Source organism: Cyanistes caeruleus, chromosome 7 (assembly GCF_971803275.1).
Source record: "Cyanistes caeruleus chromosome 7, bCyaCae1.hap1.1, whole genome shotgun sequence".
NCBI lineage: Eukaryota > Metazoa > Chordata > Aves > Passeriformes > Paridae > Cyanistes > Cyanistes caeruleus.
The window spans coordinates 18,276,712-18,296,264 of record NC_141707.1 but is presented as its reverse complement, the minus strand read 5'-3'; the positions used below and the strand labels follow the sequence as shown (position 1 = coordinate 18,296,264).

Below are 19,553 nucleotides of genomic sequence, written 5' to 3'. Positions count from 1 at the left end.
GCCGGGGGCGGGGCGGCCCCGGCACCTGTGGCGGCGGCGGCCGGGCCCGTGAGGAGAGCGGCGGCCGGGCCCGTGAGGGAGAGCACAGAGCCGGAGCATCCGGCTGAGGCGAGGGGGCTGGAGGGCTTCTCCGCCAGCTCAGCGGGCCTGCTTGTCCCGGGTGAGCCCAGCGCCGGCCGGCTGCAGTCACCTCTATGTGCCCCGGAGCCCGGAGCTGGGACTTGGCGTGCCACAGGCAGCGCAACCTCGACCTAGGGGCAACAGCCGTGAGGAACAATCCCCCAAACACTCAGCTGCAGCAGCTCCTGCTTTCCTTACTCCTTCAGCTTCTGGTCGTCAGGGGTTGCTCTTCGTTCCCCGAATTCACACAAACCTGCAGCCAGCCTCCCAGCCCGCCGGCTTTGCCAGCCCACCTGTGAGCGCTTCAAAACAATAGCCACTGCTCCTCGGCTCTGTTCCGTAAAATGTCAAAGCGTGTCCTAAATATAAACATTACACTAGAAAACATCAGGTTTTTTAAGTACTAAAGTGAAAAATAATAATGATAATGGTAGAAGCATCAAATACAGTGCACACGTAAGTGTAAGAAATTTTACAGCATTTTTATAATTGGAGTTAGCTTTTATAGTTTGAACACTGCTCCTAGAGAATGTGATGTAAACAAGGGGAATCCTACAGTATTTAATTTGCTATTCTTCTGCAGGAAGGAAAGCAGGAACATTTAACACTGGATAAAAACTTTTTGCTGAACTTTAATTTTAGCTTTTGGAGAAGAGCAGTGATACTTAATACTATTAAGAATTGCATCATACCTTGTTTACAGTTTTATATTCAGTAAGTTCTTTTAGCATTTGGGACAGGAAATTCTGAGAGTTTGAAGTAATCATCTCATAAAAACATGAATATAACCCTTCTTCTGGTGTTTTACCCACCACAAACTTCTTTCTCAGAAGAAATCTGAACTTTAAAGCATACCTAAGCCCTTATGAAAGATTTACTGGTCTCCTACAGAGAGAAAGAGCAGCTGAAAACAGGACACTGGTTATTTTCCCCTGAAGTCTTGAGTTTGTCTGATTCTGTAACAGCAGAATAGATGGCGTAGTAGGAAAAATCCACTACTGAAACTGGGAATGTTGGACCAGTGGTAGAGGAATTTTGAATGCACACATCTGCTTCAGCAGCAAACAACAACAACAAAAATACTCAGAGAGGGTTTGGGATCAATCAGACAATAAATTGATCAAATTGCCTTCTTGAAAAGGCATATATATGTATGATTGTGCATTAGCAATATCCAAAATGTTCATATTTTATTATCTTTTGTCTATCTTTTAGCCCTTTTCAAGACAAACTTGCAGTAAACTAGCACAACAGTCTCCAAAACACATTCCAAAATCTCACAATATCTCTGACTGGACAAAAACTCAGCAACTTTTTCTTCATATCCAGCTTTCAAGTCGTATTGTAAAGAACTAAGAACGTTCCATCCAGGAAGTATTATTTTTTACTTATGTAAGCAGCTGTTGTAGTTGCCACAGAGATGTTTTTCAGTCTCAAATAGAAAGGTGGCCTGCAAATGACCATGCACCATACTTGCTGTTAATATGAAAATGTACAAGAACCCCTGTGAATACTATAAAATTCTTCAGAGCCAGTACATTTCTGTTCAGTGGTCATGATTAAAAAATAAAAAAAAAGTATCTCAGTGAATTCTAACCGTCAGCTTCCTACAGAGAGATGTAATGGGGGGTGATAATTTGGTTTCAAACACTTGATGCAAAAGCATCAAGTCTGGGTCTGTCTTTGAAAGGCCTATTCTCATGAGAAACAGCAAAATTTAACTCACAATTGGACACATGTTTTTGATGCAATTCACAGCTGTCTTCCACTGCACAACTCACCATTCTTGACTCCAGTTCCCTATCAAATCCTGTGGTGTATAAGACTGTGTAAATGTGAGGGGTGGAAAATTTTAAATGTCCTGTGATCTGTATTATCAACATGTCATATTTCATCTCTATAAATGCTGAAACACACTAAAAGTTATAAAATTACAGAATAGTTATAGAATATAAAAGCAACTTCAAAAATGATGTGAGTAACAGTAAGACCATTTAGCCTGGGAGATCTTATAAAGAGATAACAGGTCTGTAAATTCAGAGGAACCTATTGGAAAGGAGAGGCTGCTATTAGATGCATTTCTACTGGAAATCTGCATAAACCAGCACATAAAACCAGACAGAGGTGGGATCTTATCCTAAGAATATGCTGAGTATGAAGAAGACATGCTGAGTATGAATTAGAATTGAATTTTATCACTTTGTTTTTCCCAGAATTTTAAATTTGGCTATACCAAAACAAACTTGGATGGCTTTTCTAAAATATCTGTCACTGAACATAGGTTTAATGTGACCCAAGTTTATCACTGAAAGGAGTAGATCTATGCAGAATGGTGCATGTAAACAAACTTCTTAGGAATGCCTGCAACCCAACATCTATTCAGCATGTCCCAAGAGCTGGGAAACATTTTCTAGAAAAGACAACAGTAATATTACATCTGGGTGACATTCAATATAATTTTATGAGGAGAAGTCACCACTGGCAGGCCTCAAGTAACCCTCACATTCATGACTCACCCTGTAAGAGACAGTGCCAGAAATCAAAGTAAATTTTTCTCTGTCCCCAGCAAACTAGGAAACTGCTGTGTTCTCCACACTAAGCTATATATATACACACATATATATAAAAGGCCTAGCACTTATTTTGAGGAAGTCTTCCTTTTTTTTTTTTACTTTTTGAGAATTAAAGTTCAATAATGCTTTTCTACCATCCGTTTCAAAAATAAGCTGCCTCTAAGCACCACAGGGCATTTGAGGTATGACTACAGACTTTTTGTTTGTTTGTTTGTTTGTTTGTTGTCTATGCCAAATATGAAAATAGTATCCTAATGCTCCAAATGTTGATTTGCCTTTTTGGTGATCCCATATGGCAAATAAAGCAAGGAATAACAACAACAGCAATAAATACTTTCAAGGCGTGTTACACAAGTATCCCTCTGTGGAAATAAACCAAGTGTTTCCAGGACTTCTTTTCAACTGGCTTCTCCGGCAGTAACCTATTAAATGTTAGTTTTGCTGAGAAGTGTTTCAGTAAAAGACACTTCAGAAATTGGGAGACCAGATGTAGACACAGAAACTACAGGTACAGTAATTTCAATATTTCCCCTTCATTAAGTACCAATGCTTTTATAATGGGAGAAGTTTCTAAGTGATTACCTCAACACGTCTTCTTTCCCAGAGTAGTTGCCCCAGATTCTCTAAAGTCATATTGGCTTTAAGTGAATATGGGCAGCCTTCTGTGTTTGCTTTGCACTCTACCCATTCTAAGACAGTAATAGCCTTGTCACCATGTTCATGAAAGGAAGGAACTTGAGAGGTGTTTGGTTTTGTGGTTTGTTTTTGTTTTTTTTTCCTGAAGATATCCACTCATTTCCACAGTCTTCAAAATTAAGGCCTGATAAGCAGCATTTTAATAAAACACAGCTGAAAATCTAACCACTTACTTTTAAGCATGTAAAAAGTATGGTGAAAAAATGATGACTGGATTAAGATCTTCTGTGCCTGAATCCATATCCCAGTCCCAAAATCCCAACTCAGATTTTGGAATTTGCTCATAACCTTTCTTCAATAGACTTTGTCAGAGTTTTTCCCACTGGCATGAAATTTCTCGTTTGTCACCTGTTTTTGGTTTTGTTTGGTATTTTGGGTTTTTTTTACAATAAGGAGTTGTTTCTGGATCAGGTATTTGTTAAGACTTTTGAAACTTCATTGAGCCCCTTACTCAATTTAAAATTTATATCTGTATGCATGTCTTGAGTTTTGGTTCCTCTAAGGAAATCTGACATTTTATAACCAGATATCTTATATGCCTGTACATTTTCCAGCTTCCCCGCTACTGCCTCTGGGGAAACAATCCCAGATTTAGCAGATCTCCATCTGCCTCCCCTGTATAAACAGACAAAGCAACTACTTAGCCAACCTGCTACTTCCTAACCAGTCTATCTGTATTTTTTAAGGAGGACAGTGATTTACTTTTGTCCACAGATTTCCAATTTCCTCAGGTTTTTAAAGTGTGTTTAAGAGTCCCACTTGACTTATTAATGGCTCAAATTTATTCCTTTTTCAAAACTTGTGTCTAGCATGCTATATTTAGAATGGTCTGTATCAGATGGGAAGGGTGCCTACAAATTATCTGCATGATTCCAAATTATTTGATAAGTTAGTTCATAAAGTATACTCACATGAATATCTACCAACCATTCAATCTTACATAACTATGCTATTTGTACTGTGTGACAGATCAGTTAATTCCTGTGATAGCATTTCTATTTCCTGATTGCATGTTGAGAAAAATTACTTGGATTTAGATTGTAAGCTGTTTGGCACTAGGAATTCTCTTTATTATCTACGTCATGCTCAGAGAACCACATTTCTAAGTTGTGATTAGAGTTGTATGTGCACCTTCATCATAAACAACAAACAGATGAACCAAAAACGCATATGAATGTTTCTTCACGAATTTGTTGTCATTTATATACTCACAGCTATTTTCAAATATATTTGTGAACATATGTTTGTTTCATACAAAGAAAAAACAATATTAAAAGTTGCAGTCAGCAATAAGTATTTTTGTTTTATGAAATTACTTTTGTTTTTACTTCATTCCTTTCTCAGCTATGTTAAATGTTTTTATTTTTTGCAGGATGTTCTCGCTTTGAGAAACTGAAGCAGAAAAAAAGTGATCTAAAGAAAAACATATGACATCTTTCCAAGCACTAGAAAAGCTGCTAAACCCTTCCTTTCAGTCACAATCTGTTCCAAGGATGAGAGCTCACTGGTACATCAATGCTATCCTGCCCCCTGAGAATATCAGCTTCACAGATAACATGGAGGACTATTTCTCTGTATAACCAATTTACTGAGAATGCTGGAAACACTAGAGATTTTTTTTTTTTAATTTAGAGGATAAATAATTCAAACAACAGACAGGGGAAATCTTTGCAAGAGAGAGTATTATTTTTAAAATTCTAATTGAGTTCAAGGAACAAGATAATTCCTAAACAGGAAAGAACAAGTGTGTAAAGAGAGTACGTCAGTAACACAGGACTTAAGAAGTTGAAAACTGGCAGAGAGAACATCTGAACACCTCCTGGTAAAGTACCCTGGTAGGCTAGCCAGATGGCATGCTATTTGTTTTCACTACTTCATTTAACATAGAAACAAACTGTTCTTCAGCTGAAAAACAAAACCAATTAGAATATTTCCTTTCCTCAGTGTTCCTAAACCTGAGTCCATTAAAATCACCAGGGGTTTCCAGATAAGAACTATGCAGTATCTCTTTAAAATACAGGTGAAAGATCAGAGTCACCTCCTGAGTTCCCATCTGTTTTATAAAATAATACTGCACAGCAGTAGTGTATATATATAAAATATCCTGCACAGCATAGGAGATGAGGAACTGTGAGAAGGGTAGTATAAGGCATTTGAACTAATGCATTTGTTACTTTGGTGTCACCAAATAAAAAGTAAGGATGCTTATATATTAATTTTTTTTTTATATTTATATAAAAATGGTGTAACAAACTACAATTCCAAGAAAATGGATTTGAAAAGATAATTTTTTGGCTAAGGGTAGTCTCTTCTCCCAGAGATTTGCCACTTCAAGGACAGAAAAGAAGCCAAACATATGCAGCATAATTTTGGCACTTTTTCCCTGATGGAAAACCATGAAATACAAAATCCAATATAAGTGCTAGTGATTTAGATCACATGGGAAACTAGTCATCTTCTATCTTGGGCTGTGGATTGAAAAAGGTACCAGTGGTAACTATAATCTTTTATTCTTTACATAGCCAAAGCATACATTGTAAAAGTTAGTGTGGAGTCAAATAAAAAGGGTGGTTGTGGAAGGCAATTTACAACAGCTTCAAGACCTTCTCTGAACAATGAGAATAAAACAAAGCATTATAAAAAATGCATTCTGTCCTTGATTGCAAGTACTTAAATTAATGCTATTCAGTATGAAATCTCAATGCATCATCCAGAATTATAAAATAAATAATAGCCCTTCTAATTAATCCCCAAGGGGAATTACCCTAGTGACAGCAAGGAGAGGATTTGGCTCCAAATGCAGCTCTGTCTTAAACAGGACCAGTGCAAGTATGGCGAGGCAGGTGACAGGAGCGAGCTGCTTCACTGAGGTGGTGCAGCATGCTGTGAAACCAGTCTGAAAGCAGACACTTCTGTTAAGTGCTGTACGCTGGTATTGCAGCATATTTCAGTGTAGGAGGGCAGCACAAGAGCATTTACTGGAAAGGATAAATGTATATACATCAGCTCTATACTAAAAGCTTGTACTAGCAGTACCTGTGTTATTGGACAGTGTGGGCCGTACTATCAGTTCTGGAAATTTATAAGTGTTTGACTACAGGTTTACTGGTTTGATTTTTTCCCTCCACCAACAGAGAGACAGCATATCAAAACTGCCCTCTCATATGGAAACATTTCCTTTTCCATCCTAAAACTTTTTTTGCTTTTTCATGATTACTCAGAAAAAAATACAGGACGAAATGCAAAGTAACTGAAATAGTTACAAAACATGAATGAAGACCAGTTGTAAGAATATTTAAAGGACAAGTTGCAGCTGTGCTTGTTTAATTTCAGCAGGAATGTGAGAAATTGCATCAATAGGGTGGATGCCTCTTGACACACTGGATGAGTCACAGGAATCAGTCTACAGGCACAGTAATTGGACACCTTCTAGAGCAGGCTTGTGCCATTGGAACATAAAAGAACATTGGAACAGGAAGAGAAGCAAACAGTACACAAGATTTAGATCATTCTGATTTCTTACTTTCAGCAGAGTTTTATGCCTGCATACACATATTAATTTAAACTGCAGGAAGTTACGTCTGCATGACTAGTAGGAAGGATGGATATATTATGTGGATATACCACTTTTTGAATACAGAGGGATTTCATGCACAGTGTTGGGATTGACTTGTTGTATTGGTAAAAGAGTAATATTGTGATTACTAAATTGTAGTTGGCAGGTAACACAGTAAAGTTGCTTTGGGAAACTTAAGTTTCCCAACTTAACCACTTACTCATTTTAAAGATTAATTTTAATATGCAGCTCTTTAATTTATATATTTTATATATTTGATATATTTTAAAGACCCAGCACAATGTATAATTAAATAGCTGCTTATTAAATATACAACTCCACAGCCTTAAAAAATTACAACCCTAGAATTACCATATTTGTCACTGAGACCCACAAACATTTTTAAATATTTATTCTTTCCTTAGATTGCATGGATGGTTACATTAAGATTTTAGGAGAAGAGTAATAGAAATTATATCAAAACTTAATTCTACATCTGATTTTCTTAGGGTTTATAACTCAACTGAAAAAAGTTGTTTTTTTCCCCCAGCACATTTTCATTCATTAGTTTACTCACCATTCTGTCAAAAAAAGACAGCAATAGCTAGAGCTTAATTATGTACTAAACGGATCAAAAGCTGCCTCCATATGATTACACAGTCCCAGAAAAAGAACAGTCACTAAAATAGTATCCTGCAAACAAAATTGCATCTGGTGTAACCACAGAGAAGCAAATCAAACCTCATGTGCAATGTAAAAAGTGCACTACCATGAGATCTGCCTTCTCCCTCTGAGGAGGCTTAGCATATACAGAAAAAGAGTAGCTTCAGCATTGATAAAAGAAAGAGCAGAACAGGAAGCTCTCAGATCTCAGAAGAGAATTGCTTAGGCTACGGTTGCAAAAAAGAATCTGCACCCAGTCTTATACCAGAGGGTTTGTTACCACACCGAGCTCCTCAGAGAGCAACAGCTTCTTCAGAGCAAAGGGAAAGTGGCTCTGTGAAACTTTTCCCAAGGCCATGGGAGATGGGGCTGAGTCTCCCTTGTGGTCAGGATCTCTGCAGGGCAGGCAGGCCTGAGGCACTGAGTGCCAGGCTCTGTGCTTCCTCAGAACTAGTGAAAAATACACCGGGAGGTCTCTTCTTCATGAGGCCTCTGTTGGCTGCAGAACAAGTTTGTCTCCTGGGTGTTGTGAATACCAATGACAGGCTGTAAGGAAATACAGCAGCAGTTCCACAGATAACAATAAGGCAGAGGGATCTCTGGGGGCTGCTCAAGGTCTGTATAAGTTTTGGAGGATGTGCAGATTTGGGTAGAAGATTTGCTGCCTGTGCCAAAAGGAGGAAAGAAATTCCCCCTGAGCTCCTACCATGTCTGTTTGGTGGAAGCTCCAAGGGGAACAATAATAATTACTCTGCACTTACGTAGATAAGAAGATGCTTCAGTGTGCAGATGCACATTTATCTAAACAACAACAAATGCACTTTATATATTAGAGAGGTTTTATCAAAGTTGGTCTGCTCTGTAATTATGTTGAGAAATGAATTGGATGGAATTTGAATGAGTTAATGTTTTGAGCTATTAACCTAGAGGATCTTTTACCAAACAATTCATGTGCATTCAATCTTTCTCTCTTCTCTCCAACTTCATTGTAAAGGTGAAAGACTAAGTTGATCAGGACATCAGCAGTCATGGCTATTGCAGCATTCAGCAGAAATGAAAAACAACCTTTCTTACACTAAACTATGCAGGTATATTAAAGCAGTAAGATTTCTAAATTTATTTTTTTATATTTGCAGAGCATGGGCAAATAGGAAAGAATCAAGACAATGGGTAGTCTCACATTTTTATAACAAAAAATCGCTGCTGGAAAGAGCCACAGAAACAAATGAATTAATTCTGCAATCAGAATGAAAGGAAGACTAAGTGATGCACTGCTCAGATCCCCACCTACACAAAGTCCCTACAGTCTCTCACAATTTTTAGCTCATTAGGGACAAATTTTCTTTTTTTTTCCCCCCAGTAGATGCACAGGAAATCACCTCTTTCGAAAATATGTGGGAATCTGGCAACTGCATGGCAGAGACAGGTTGCTGTGTCTCCGCAAAGGAAATGATGTATGACAAGATTGTCTCCTCTGCCAGCCATCATTCTACAAAACATACTATCTCCACCAATTCCTTTTGGAGCTTGAAACCTTCAAGACAGCAACTGCAGTGGGGAGATGGGCTCTCCCAAAGAACCTGCATTCATTCTTTCTTTGCAGTAGAATGAGGGACTATAAACGGGCAAGAAAAAAGTTTTCACCAGAACTCTGCAGCTTTGTCATTCACTGCTTTCAATTCTGAGTGGAGAAGGGAGCTAAGGCTCTGCAGAACAGACTGGGGAGATGAAGCCAACCCTGGCTGTCCAGCTCTAAGCTCCTCTGGTGCAGACTTTGTGCTCGAAAAGTGTGTGTGTACGCCAAAGAGAGCACGTTCTATGCAGTTCTGTCTCCAATAAGGAAGTCAACAAGGAGATTTTCCTGTGCCTGTACTGAGCTTGTGGCAGCCTCCCCGGGGTCCCCGCATGCTCTCCAGGGCTGCATCAGATAGAACCTGAGGAGGATGCTCAGCTCCAGCACCAGGCTGTTTCTAGGACATGGCCCAGAGTTCTCCCCAGCAGCAGCTGCCCTGGCTGCAGGTCGGTTCCCTGGCCCTGCCATCGCTTCTGTCGAACCGGAGGGCACAGGGAGGGCTCAAGCTCTCTGGCAGAAGGCAGAGAGCAGGTGAAGGAGATGTGGCAGGCTGTCCTTGGCCTTGCTCTCAAGCCTTTGTGCATGTGACATCCCCCCTGCCCGTGTGCCAGGCTCTGCGTCTTGGTGTCCAGGGTAACACATGGATTGATAAATCCACAGGGAGTGATGCTGTCTTCACACTTCCTCCTACTTTTGTCACCTGCTGCAGCAAACCGGGGACACGGCAGCTCTGTAGTGTCTACTTGTGATTGAACTAAGCAGTTCAAGGGATTAAGATAATTTTCAATAAGTAAAATATTTTATTTCACTAGGGTTTTTTTTGGTCCTTGGCATGAAAAAAATTGAACTCAAGCTGTTCCTCAAGTAATTTCAAATGAAGCTGCTCAACCACCTGGACTCAAAACATTTTTCACACCCAGTCTCTTTATCTTATTCATTTCCTCTCCCTTTAAATATATTTTTAAATATATTTGAACTGAAGTCCTTGAATTATCCTCTTGGAAAGATTTTAATCTTTTCTTTGGCAATTTAATCCTTTAATTCAAGTAGTCAGTTGTATATCAAAGGTCTTTAGGGAAATGATTGACCCAATTTTTATATGTGATAGATATTCAGTGAAAAGTAAAAGTATTAACTTAAATGCAATTAAAATTATGGGAATCTACTTGGAATAATCTGATTTGTCTGGACTTTCAGAAAGCCTCTAATAAGTCCTGCACAAGAGGCTTTTAAAAAAGCAGCCAGTTGCGAGGTAAGAGATCAGTGATGTGGGACGTGATGCTAGACAGCTTACACAAACATGGTTGATATTCTCTGTGGCAAAAGGTTAACACTGAAACAGTCCCAAACCCATGTTCTAGCATTGGATAGTGCAGAGAGCTGTCACTCAGCTTACTTGGAACAAAAGTGAACAGAAAACTAAAGAACTTGAATTAATTGAAAGTACAAAACATTGACAGCTGAAAGTCTTTGTTGACAAGAACAGAGTAATGGACACTGGAAGAAATCTTTTGAATTATTTGTACAAGTTTGGTGTACAAGTTGTAGTAGAAAGACCAGAGCATCACTGTGGACAGCTCAGTGGCTGTCAAGAAGCAAACATACAGACTGTTCCAAAGCATAAGGAAAAACAAAAAACAATCCAACAAACACAAAACAAAACACAAAATACGACGACATCTTGAAAATTAGTGGTAGGGTCCCATCAACAGGAATTCTGTGTTTGATGGCCCCAGAGAACAGTTCACAATCACAGGGAAAAATGTGAGAGAGAAAGGAGAGGCAATAAATATGATTATAGGCTGTGAAGGCTTTTCTTCTGCAGTGAAATGCTAAAGAATGTTTACAGAAGAGATGAATAGACACTTAGCCCTGCATACGGGCAGTAATGAATATTATATGGAAGAGAAAATGAGCACTTCTATCTTTTAACAGGAGAAACATTCAATGAAAATGAAAACAATGCATTTAAACCATATTACAACCTTTTTTCTTTCTGACAATTCCACAAGAATAGTCTACAAGGTTTGTGGAATCTTCTTCTGAAACACTGATTGATAAGAAACTGAGTGTTTCATATGTGATTCTGAACAAACGGAGGAGCAGAAACCTTATTAAGAAAATAAGAGGGAACCTCCAGAGATATGAGTTTCCCTGCTCCCCCTTTAAATTATTATTATGAAAAGAGATTTTAATGGTCTTCCATGAAAAAAAGAGACAGGACTTTCTAGGAACAAGGAATAAGACTAAGTGAAAGCCAACAGTAGGGGTAAACTGCAATTTAAAGCTGTCATTCAAAATGAGTTTCATAGATTGATGACAACAGCCATACAACTAAATTTGAAGCTCACTCTCCCTCAACTTATGCATGAGATACAGATCATAAAAACAATGGCTCTTCATGCTGTATTTTCTTTATAAACTACAGTGAAGCTGCAATTAAGGAAATGAAGCCTTCCTATAAATACTGGGAAACAAAGTTTTTCATTATATGTGCAACCAAAATGAGGCAGACCTCGAGCCTTGGGTAGAAATCCTGTGCACTAAATCTAGCTTTTCTCTTTAGCACAGTGGTAATCAGAGAGACACAGACCACAGGATGCTCCACCCATCTTCCTGGCATCCCAAGGCAGAGCCTCATCTCAACATGCAGTGTCCTAGTGAAGCTTTAGCTTCACTAAAATGTGAATAATGTGTATAAATGTGTATATAAATGTGTATAAAACCTCAGAATGTGACACCAAAATACAATACTAGCAATGCTGGGTTTTGCAATCCCACCTTTTGAAGTGCCCATCAAGAGATACTATCAAAATCCAGATATCTGTCCTCTTTGGTGACACTATATCACACCATGTATCAGCAGAGAACCTTGGTAATTCACCACACACCATTTTTTTCTCCCAGCCAGATTTCACATCATCAAGACTAGGAATATTTTACACTGTTAACAGGGTATGGAGGAAAAACAGTGTTTGTGAGATATTCAGATAGCATGGTGATAAAGCTCATTACAGAATAAAAATAGCTGAAATTTATTCCAATGAACTATACTAATTCATAAATACAACTAATTTTAAACCCTTGCAGAACTAGAGAATGAAAATGGAAGACTGCATGCAAGTGTGTGTATTTATACATATGTGGAGAACTGAAATATACTTCTCCAGCACATCTGCAACCCTGTAAATAGAGAGCTAAAAATGAAGTGGGAGGAAAGAATGTCTTTGCAAAATCAAACAACCAACTCTGCATGCACGGGGATGAACTTAGCCTGAGGTTCCTTCCTTAAAGGACGTGTCCTTCCCTGCCATGGCTGTAGGAAGGAGCCCATCCTCACAGTTTCTCCTCAGCCGTAATCACAAAATGCACACAATCTGCAGAAAATGACAGGCTGCAAAGCACTCGTGGATGACATCTCAAACAAGTTCAAACAAGTACAATGATCAAAACAGTCTGATGCACTGTCTCTCTTTTACAAAGAGGTATAACAAGGTTTTCTTCTATGCAGACAAGAGAGGACAGGAGGGAACACAGTTGCAAAGGGACATTTTTTCCCCAAATGTGTATTTTCAGTTTCTCATTTCAGTCATTGATCAAGTAAGTCATTTCGCTTCAATTTTTTCTTAAGCACTTTTGTGTCCCATTTCTGCTGACTCATAATGAAGTGTATGGCAGAAGGGACCTTGTGAATCTAATCAAAGAACCAGAGGCTATGGAACAGAAATCCAGCCTCAGGGCCTGAACAAAGGAAACATCTTCATTAGAAGAGTGCATTCCATTCCAGATAGTCATCACTTAAGTCTTCCTCCCTCATGGGAAGCCACAAAGGCTGTCTGCACCCCCAGCATAATACAATCTAATACACCAACTTTTCAATTGCCTATTTTAACCCAAAAATTAACAGAACTTTCTGTCTACCATAAAAGTCCCCTGAGACTGGAGTCTGTGAACACAGGTTAACATACAGACAGGACTACAAGAAGGCCACCTGAACACTATGACTTACTAAAGTCTCCTACTCAAGGTGTATATACAGACACCAGAATCGGGGCATGAAATGCCATTTTTAAAAGGGAATAGAAAGAAGTAACCATCTTTTCTTTTAGGAGGGGCACCTGGGAGATGGGGAGGACAGTTTAGAAGAGATGCATTGGCATGCATTTCTGTGAAGAAGTGTGTTTAAAGCTCCTAGCAGTTAGGAGTGGTGGTGTGAGAGGGAGGGGGGCATTCTCACTAGGACTGAAAGAGCAAAATACAAGATTGCTGTCAGCTACCTGTCAGTGGAATCTTTCTTCCTTCAACACTGCTGGACAACACTATTTTTTTCCAGTTTTTCTAATTTATCAAATGAAAAACTGGGTTACACCGCAATTTCCCTTAAAGACATTCACTTGTAACTGAAAACCAGGAAGAAGGTGCCGGAGGAAAGTATTTGCAAAAGCTAACTTTGGTGTAATGAAGTTATTCCCTCTGGGCTCTCTGAAGCCAAGAGAGGCTCTTTCAGTTCATTGTATGCTGAGGGGTTCTCTTTGCTTATGACCCCTACAGCAGCCATGGCAGATGAGACACGGGGCTCAAGCAGCCATTGTGAATCCTCAGTGTGCAGGAACAGCTGACCAGACCTCCTGCTTGTCTTGCTTGAAACGTTAGCGGAGCAACAGCAAAATGCACAGCAGCATAACACACCCAGCTCTGCACTTCACAGCACTGGGGAAAGGCAGGGCACAGTAGGATGCACCTCTCTTGTAACAGCCCTGCCCAGCTGGAGTTGATGGATCAACCTGCATGAGCCTTTATGGGCAAAAGACTCGGGCTGATGATGCAGTAGGAAAATACCAACTCTTGGCATTCCCTACAGGCACACAGAGGACTAAGGGATCCTAGCCTGGGCTGGATGTTGACCTCTCTTTACTTTTTCTGCTGTTACTTAATAGCACTGGGGCTCCTCTGAGAGCACATTGGCAGATACAAAACCTCTTTATCTAAATTCAGAAACCTGTAAAACTCTTACTGATGCTACCTCCTAACAAAGGCAGTGCAAAAAGAAGGCAACCAGAAAGAAATGTTAACAAATGGAAGACAGATTAACCTCATTAAATTTGCAATTGTCCTGTAACTCATTATTCTAAGGAGAAGGAGAGGAGAAGGCAAGGAGCACGCTGTGCGCTTGTTCTTTACTGTAGGTGTGGACACACACTGTTCCCTCAGCCAAGTTGTCCTTTAAAGATTATTTCTGATGCATTATGCAGGTCATATATAGTAAATTTTTGATGTATTTGTGGCATTATACTTTTCTAAATGGCTAACACTACATGTGATAAAGAATGAAGTTTAAAAGGGACAGGGAAAAAATAAAAAAAGCCCTAAGCAGGAGAAAATGAAGAAAAGCCTAACGAGAGTACTAAGCAAAATAAATACAGGCAGTACAGTAGCAGCACCTGTAAGTAAGTATGTATACATCATACTCCTCTCCCTTTAAAATCAATGAATATTATTCCAGGGTAAAAAAAAGGTGCTGAAAATTTTCAGACTTTATGGAATGGCGTGAGCTTATTCATGGGGTCTTGAAAATACAAGGAATCTTCTCCAAGTTATACCAAATTCTAGGAAAGGTAGTCACAAAGGAACTCTTACACAGCTTTTTATAAAAAAAACCCCTCAAAATGTCAAATTTCATAAGAGATTTGTGAAAGGAGCATGAAGTGCCTCGAAAGCAATAGGTAAGCCATTTAAAAACAGCAAAGGGACCACCAATTTTAAAAGCTGAGTGATTTGGTTAAGAATAATTTGGTTAAGATTTTGGGTAAGTAATTAAAGAGTAATACCAGTCACCAAAACCAATTAGCACTGCACCCAGACACCTGCACCAGCAGCCCCAGCAAGAACAGCTCTGACTGCACTTCTTACCTGTCACGGCCATCCTGACACTGGAAACAAATTCTCTCATGGAGCTTCACATCCTCTCACACATCCTTGCTCTTTACCATCTTAAGGAATTATGCACCTTATTTTCCCCCTCAAGAAAGATTTTGGTGCCCCCTTTATTTCACAAAATAATCGGAAAAATACTCAAAATGGACATAGCTTGAAGAGTCAAAATGTGGCAGTTCATTTTCTTAATGGGCTTGTCTGTTTGATGGCATAAAAAACAATTTATGGGTCAACAATACTAAGGTTTTAAGCTGCACCCTCTCCCGTTTTTTTTAAGTTAAAGGAAAATGCTTGATGACATTCATGACTAGACAAGAAAAGAAAATCCCTAACTAGTCTCAGCCAAATTACAGACTTGAGGAAAACCTAAACAGCATCTGAACAACTATGAACTGAAGTCTTTCCAGTTTATAAAGTTCTATTTTGTTCCTGTCTCTTTTAACCGACTATTTATTTTCTGTGTAGTTCTAATAAAAATAACCCCTTATAGTCTGCATTTTCATTCCACCATTTCTTTAAAAAGTATTTTGACACATTTAAAACACCTTTAAAAATACACTAAATCTGGTTAGGGTTAGGGCTAGGGTACCCTAACACTGGAAGTGGAATGGGTTGGGCTGCTGTCATTGTAGGCAATCAAAGTTCATCAAAATATTATGCATATGAGTGCACATACTGGGTTAGGGTTACTGAAAATGAATTGAAGGACAATTCTCCCTACTGTCTGTATGTTATTCAAGTAACTGGAGTAAATTCTCTCCTCATGTAATTGATAGATTTCTGCTCTTTTAAATTGTCTGGGAAAATTTGCCTTATGCTTTCCTCAGCAGTGGAAGACAATTCAAAGTAGTTTAAGAACGATGAATGAGGACAAACTATGGTTTTCTTTTCTATTCATAAAACTGTACCAATGGAATAGCAGGCAGGCATTTAAATTGCCACTGGAGCTTAAAGCACCCACCCCAGCTCATGTATTTTTTAGGAATCTGACATGTACTAAGCTATTTTAGAGTACACCCTGCATTTAAAAGTTAAGTTATGTTACTAGAGCCTCAAGTAAATTAGAGAACACCATGCTCCTAGGTTAAAACGATGTACCATCAACATCTAGTTAGTACTACCAGTAATATGCAAAGACTGAATTTGATTTTCAGTATGTACGTGATCTGACTAGAAAATTTATTTAACAGCACAAGCAGAAAAACATTATTGTAGTCACGCCTCCATTCCTATGCAGAACTGGAGATAAACTATCTGCTATCTGAAGAATGCAACGTTGCTTCAACAGCAAGTAAAATTGCTTTAGAAAGCATCATCTGTTAAAGGTAATTTAAATGTAAACAATTTATTTTTCCCAAAATTTATCTGCTTTTGTACTGTGAGGTTGTATTTTGATGATTTATGTAACAATGTGACCTAAACAGTGGTAGTCATTTTTTTCTCCCCCCCCCCAAAAAAAACCCACTTTAGATTTGAGCATATGAACATGCACACTCGGAGACCTTGCTCCAAATATAGTCAGAGAGCGGAATTACAGTTCTTACCAATACCACAAATGCTTCAGTCAAGATTTATTCCTACACCAACAGGAATTTGCTGGGTGCGTCAGCAGCTCATCTCTCCAACACCTCACACCACCACCGTGAGGAAATTCAGGAACTTGGCCAGGCACTCCTAGAAAAGCAATACAGCCTCCCTTGCTGTATCTATGGATGTGGATGTTACAATCACGTATGAAAACTAAATTTTAAGCATGCAGTATCAGAGCAGGTTAGCACAAATTCCTTCCCACAAATTTCTGATGCACAGCCAAGTCTGCAAGATTCCTCTATCACTCATCCCCTAAGCCAAGGTCAAGGTGTTTCAGCTTTGGTTTTAAGTATCAAAGATTAAGAACCAAACAAAAGGACCTCTGCTTCTTGAAGACTTTCAGTCAAAACTGCTGTTCCAACCAGAATCTAGTGCTCCAGTATTAATTACAGACAAGAGGCACGAGCCACTTCTTTACTGTGCGGTGTCTACAATCAGCTGTTACTGCAAGGAACAAGGAAAGCAAGTCCAAATCACCCAGTGTCACTCAGCTCTACAGCAACTGAGAGCTGAACACCCCCAAAACTTGTGGCTCTGTGCATCTCCTGGAGTACCCTCATTTTGAATATTACAGAGTATTTTGACTTCTTTCCCTTGTAAAAAATGCAGTAAAACAAATAAATAAAGGGCAGGAGGACAAGCCTATAGAGCAGACTGGCATAATGTGAGCTTGAAGGTGAATTTTAACTACTAGAAAAGCAAAATGGCAAATATACAGGTTTAGGTCTCTAAAATCACATACATGATGGCAAGGAAAACACATGACAAAGTAGCAAGTTCAAGTGATCAGGCAGAGGTTATAAAAGAAATATGCTTTTACAGATACTCTATAGTAAAACACTGTACTGCTGGCACAGGATGCTGCAGAATAAATGTTACATGTTTTCCCATGTATTGTTTTAATTTATTTCCATTTATTAAAGGTGTAATTAACAAACTTTTTAACTAGGCCAGAAAGTCTCAAACATTATGGGTTAATAAAATATGTGCTATTAAACCCATAACATATTAAGGGAAGTATTACTGTAGATATATTAAATAAGCTTGTACAAATAAACCATTATGGAGTATAGATTCCTTTCAATAATGTACATAAGGAGTTATCAAAGAAGCATAAGAATTAGCAGAATTCTCTTTAGAAAACATTCTTTCAAATTAAGCTTTTGTGGATTTAACACACTGCCAAAATGCACACATCATTTTGAAAATGAGACGTGCGTTGGGCAAAAACCCAACAGTTTAAACATATAACACATGATGCTACCAAAGTATTTTTAGCTGTGCCTTAACAAGACAGAAATCTTATTTTTTCTGCAATATAAATTTATTTTCTATGAAAATGTTTTTGACTGAAAACATTTTATTACATGAAAGATTGCAGAAATAAATTCTGTCAAATACAGAAAAAAATAAAATAGACATTTTTCTTAGAAAAATGCTGTGAGATTTATGCAAAACTGATCTATTTCCTTAGGAATGATTCTACTTTCTGTTATAAAACAGCTCAAATGTATTTCTTATGCTTTATACAAGAAATATGATTTACAAATGAAATGTGAAAGTTCTCTTTTGTCCAACACTCGTGTTCATTTCCCAAATAAAAAAGAAATGTTGTCATAGAGCTACAACTGCATCATCTGCAACTACCACCTTTTTCCTACTGACCATGCCCCCACACTGTTTGCTATTTCAATCCTGAAGACTTTGTAAATTTTTCTGTAACTTACTGTTGAGAATTCTTCTTACCCAGACAATTTTGATTCATTTCTCATGAAATCAAGATTCAGCAAGTTGTACGCCATGACTCCAGACAGAACAGTTTCATATCATGAAGTGCTGCAGCAACTGAGGGGTGGTTTTTTTGAACTCTGCTTTCAAAAAAACTTGAGCACTTCAAAACATGTAAAAAGATTTGAAACATCCCATTTTGCTTTCTTGTTTTTTATATACTGGAAAAGAGCTTCCTTAAATGTTCCTGCTGTAGGGATAGAGTTGAAGACTGAGACTTGGAAATCAAAGTCACAACTGAAAAATAAAAACCAAACCAACCCTTTGTTCCAAAAACATCACAAGTGTAACTAGCTCAGGATGTCACAATATTAAAAAACATTGTGAAAAGTAACAGAACAAGCTGACACACTTTCACATGTGACATTTAAAACAGCAACATTGTGTTTTCAATTTTTAAGTCTTGAAGAAAAAAAATCAACTGAGGATTTCCTGAAAATTTTGGTCTAAAGGCTTTCATGTTTGTGAGGTTGAAAGAACATGCAGATATAGGATGCCTGTTTGAAAATTTTATCGTTTTCTCATGTAACATTCACATTTGTAGTCTGAAATTTGTACAATACCATCCCAGCCTCAGCATCTGGCTTTCAATTTACAAGGAGTTAAAAACCAAAGTTTTTTAGATTGCAAAGTTACAATTAAAAATACTTGAAACTAAGTGACAGAACACCCAATTTGCTGGTATCTTACTGTTTTATTCACAAAATAAAGACCTTTGTCTTTCCAAACAAAGAACATAACAGAAAGACTCCATGAGAAACAGTTATAAAAAAGTGGTACTGAAAATTTGAAAAAAGTCTGTAAAATTTACAAACGCAAACGATTGCTTTGTACAAAATCTCTTTTTTTGAAAGAAACTTCAGTAATAGCTTCTACAATCCAGTTCTAACAGCTCGGAATTGATTGCGAACGGCGGCTGGGCTCTATTTCCGCCGGTGCGGGGAGCTGTCCCTGCGCCTGTCGTCGCTCCTGCGGGACTCCCGGTGCTGCTCGGGGTAACGGCTGTGCTTGTCCCGCTGCCTCTCCGAACCGTTCCGGGAGCGCTCCTCCTGCTCCTCCT

At 38.6% G+C, this 19,553-nt stretch overlaps 1 protein-coding gene and 1 long non-coding RNA gene across 4 annotated transcripts in view; one reads left to right on the top strand and one right to left on the bottom strand.

Moving 5' to 3' along the window:
* Positions 1 to 3: 3 nt before the first annotated feature.
* Positions 4 to 10,850, top strand: LOC147652234 (uncharacterized). Of its 2 annotated transcripts, XR_015289361.1 has the most exons (3): positions 4 to 576; positions 4,762 to 5,224; positions 8,745 to 10,850. It is a non-coding gene; the product is annotated as an uncharacterized LOC147652234 (long non-coding RNA). The 2 variants fall into 2 exon arrangements; XR_015289360.1 differs by lacking the exon at positions 8,745 to 10,850 and having other exon boundaries at positions 4,762 to 6,033.
* An 8,317-nt stretch (positions 10,851 to 19,167) lies between these two features.
* CWC22 (CWC22 spliceosome associated protein) overlaps positions 19,168 to 19,553 on the bottom strand; it is a 24,209-nt gene continuing 23,823 nt past the window's right edge. For both annotated transcript variants that reach the window (XM_023930908.2, XM_023930909.2), the window contains exon 20: positions 19,168 to 19,553. This exon is cut by the window's right edge and continues 376 nt beyond it. In XM_023930908.2, coding sequence (XP_023786676.2) covers positions 19,379 to 19,553 — 175 coding nt within the window. In that variant the 3' untranslated portion in view covers positions 19,168 to 19,378.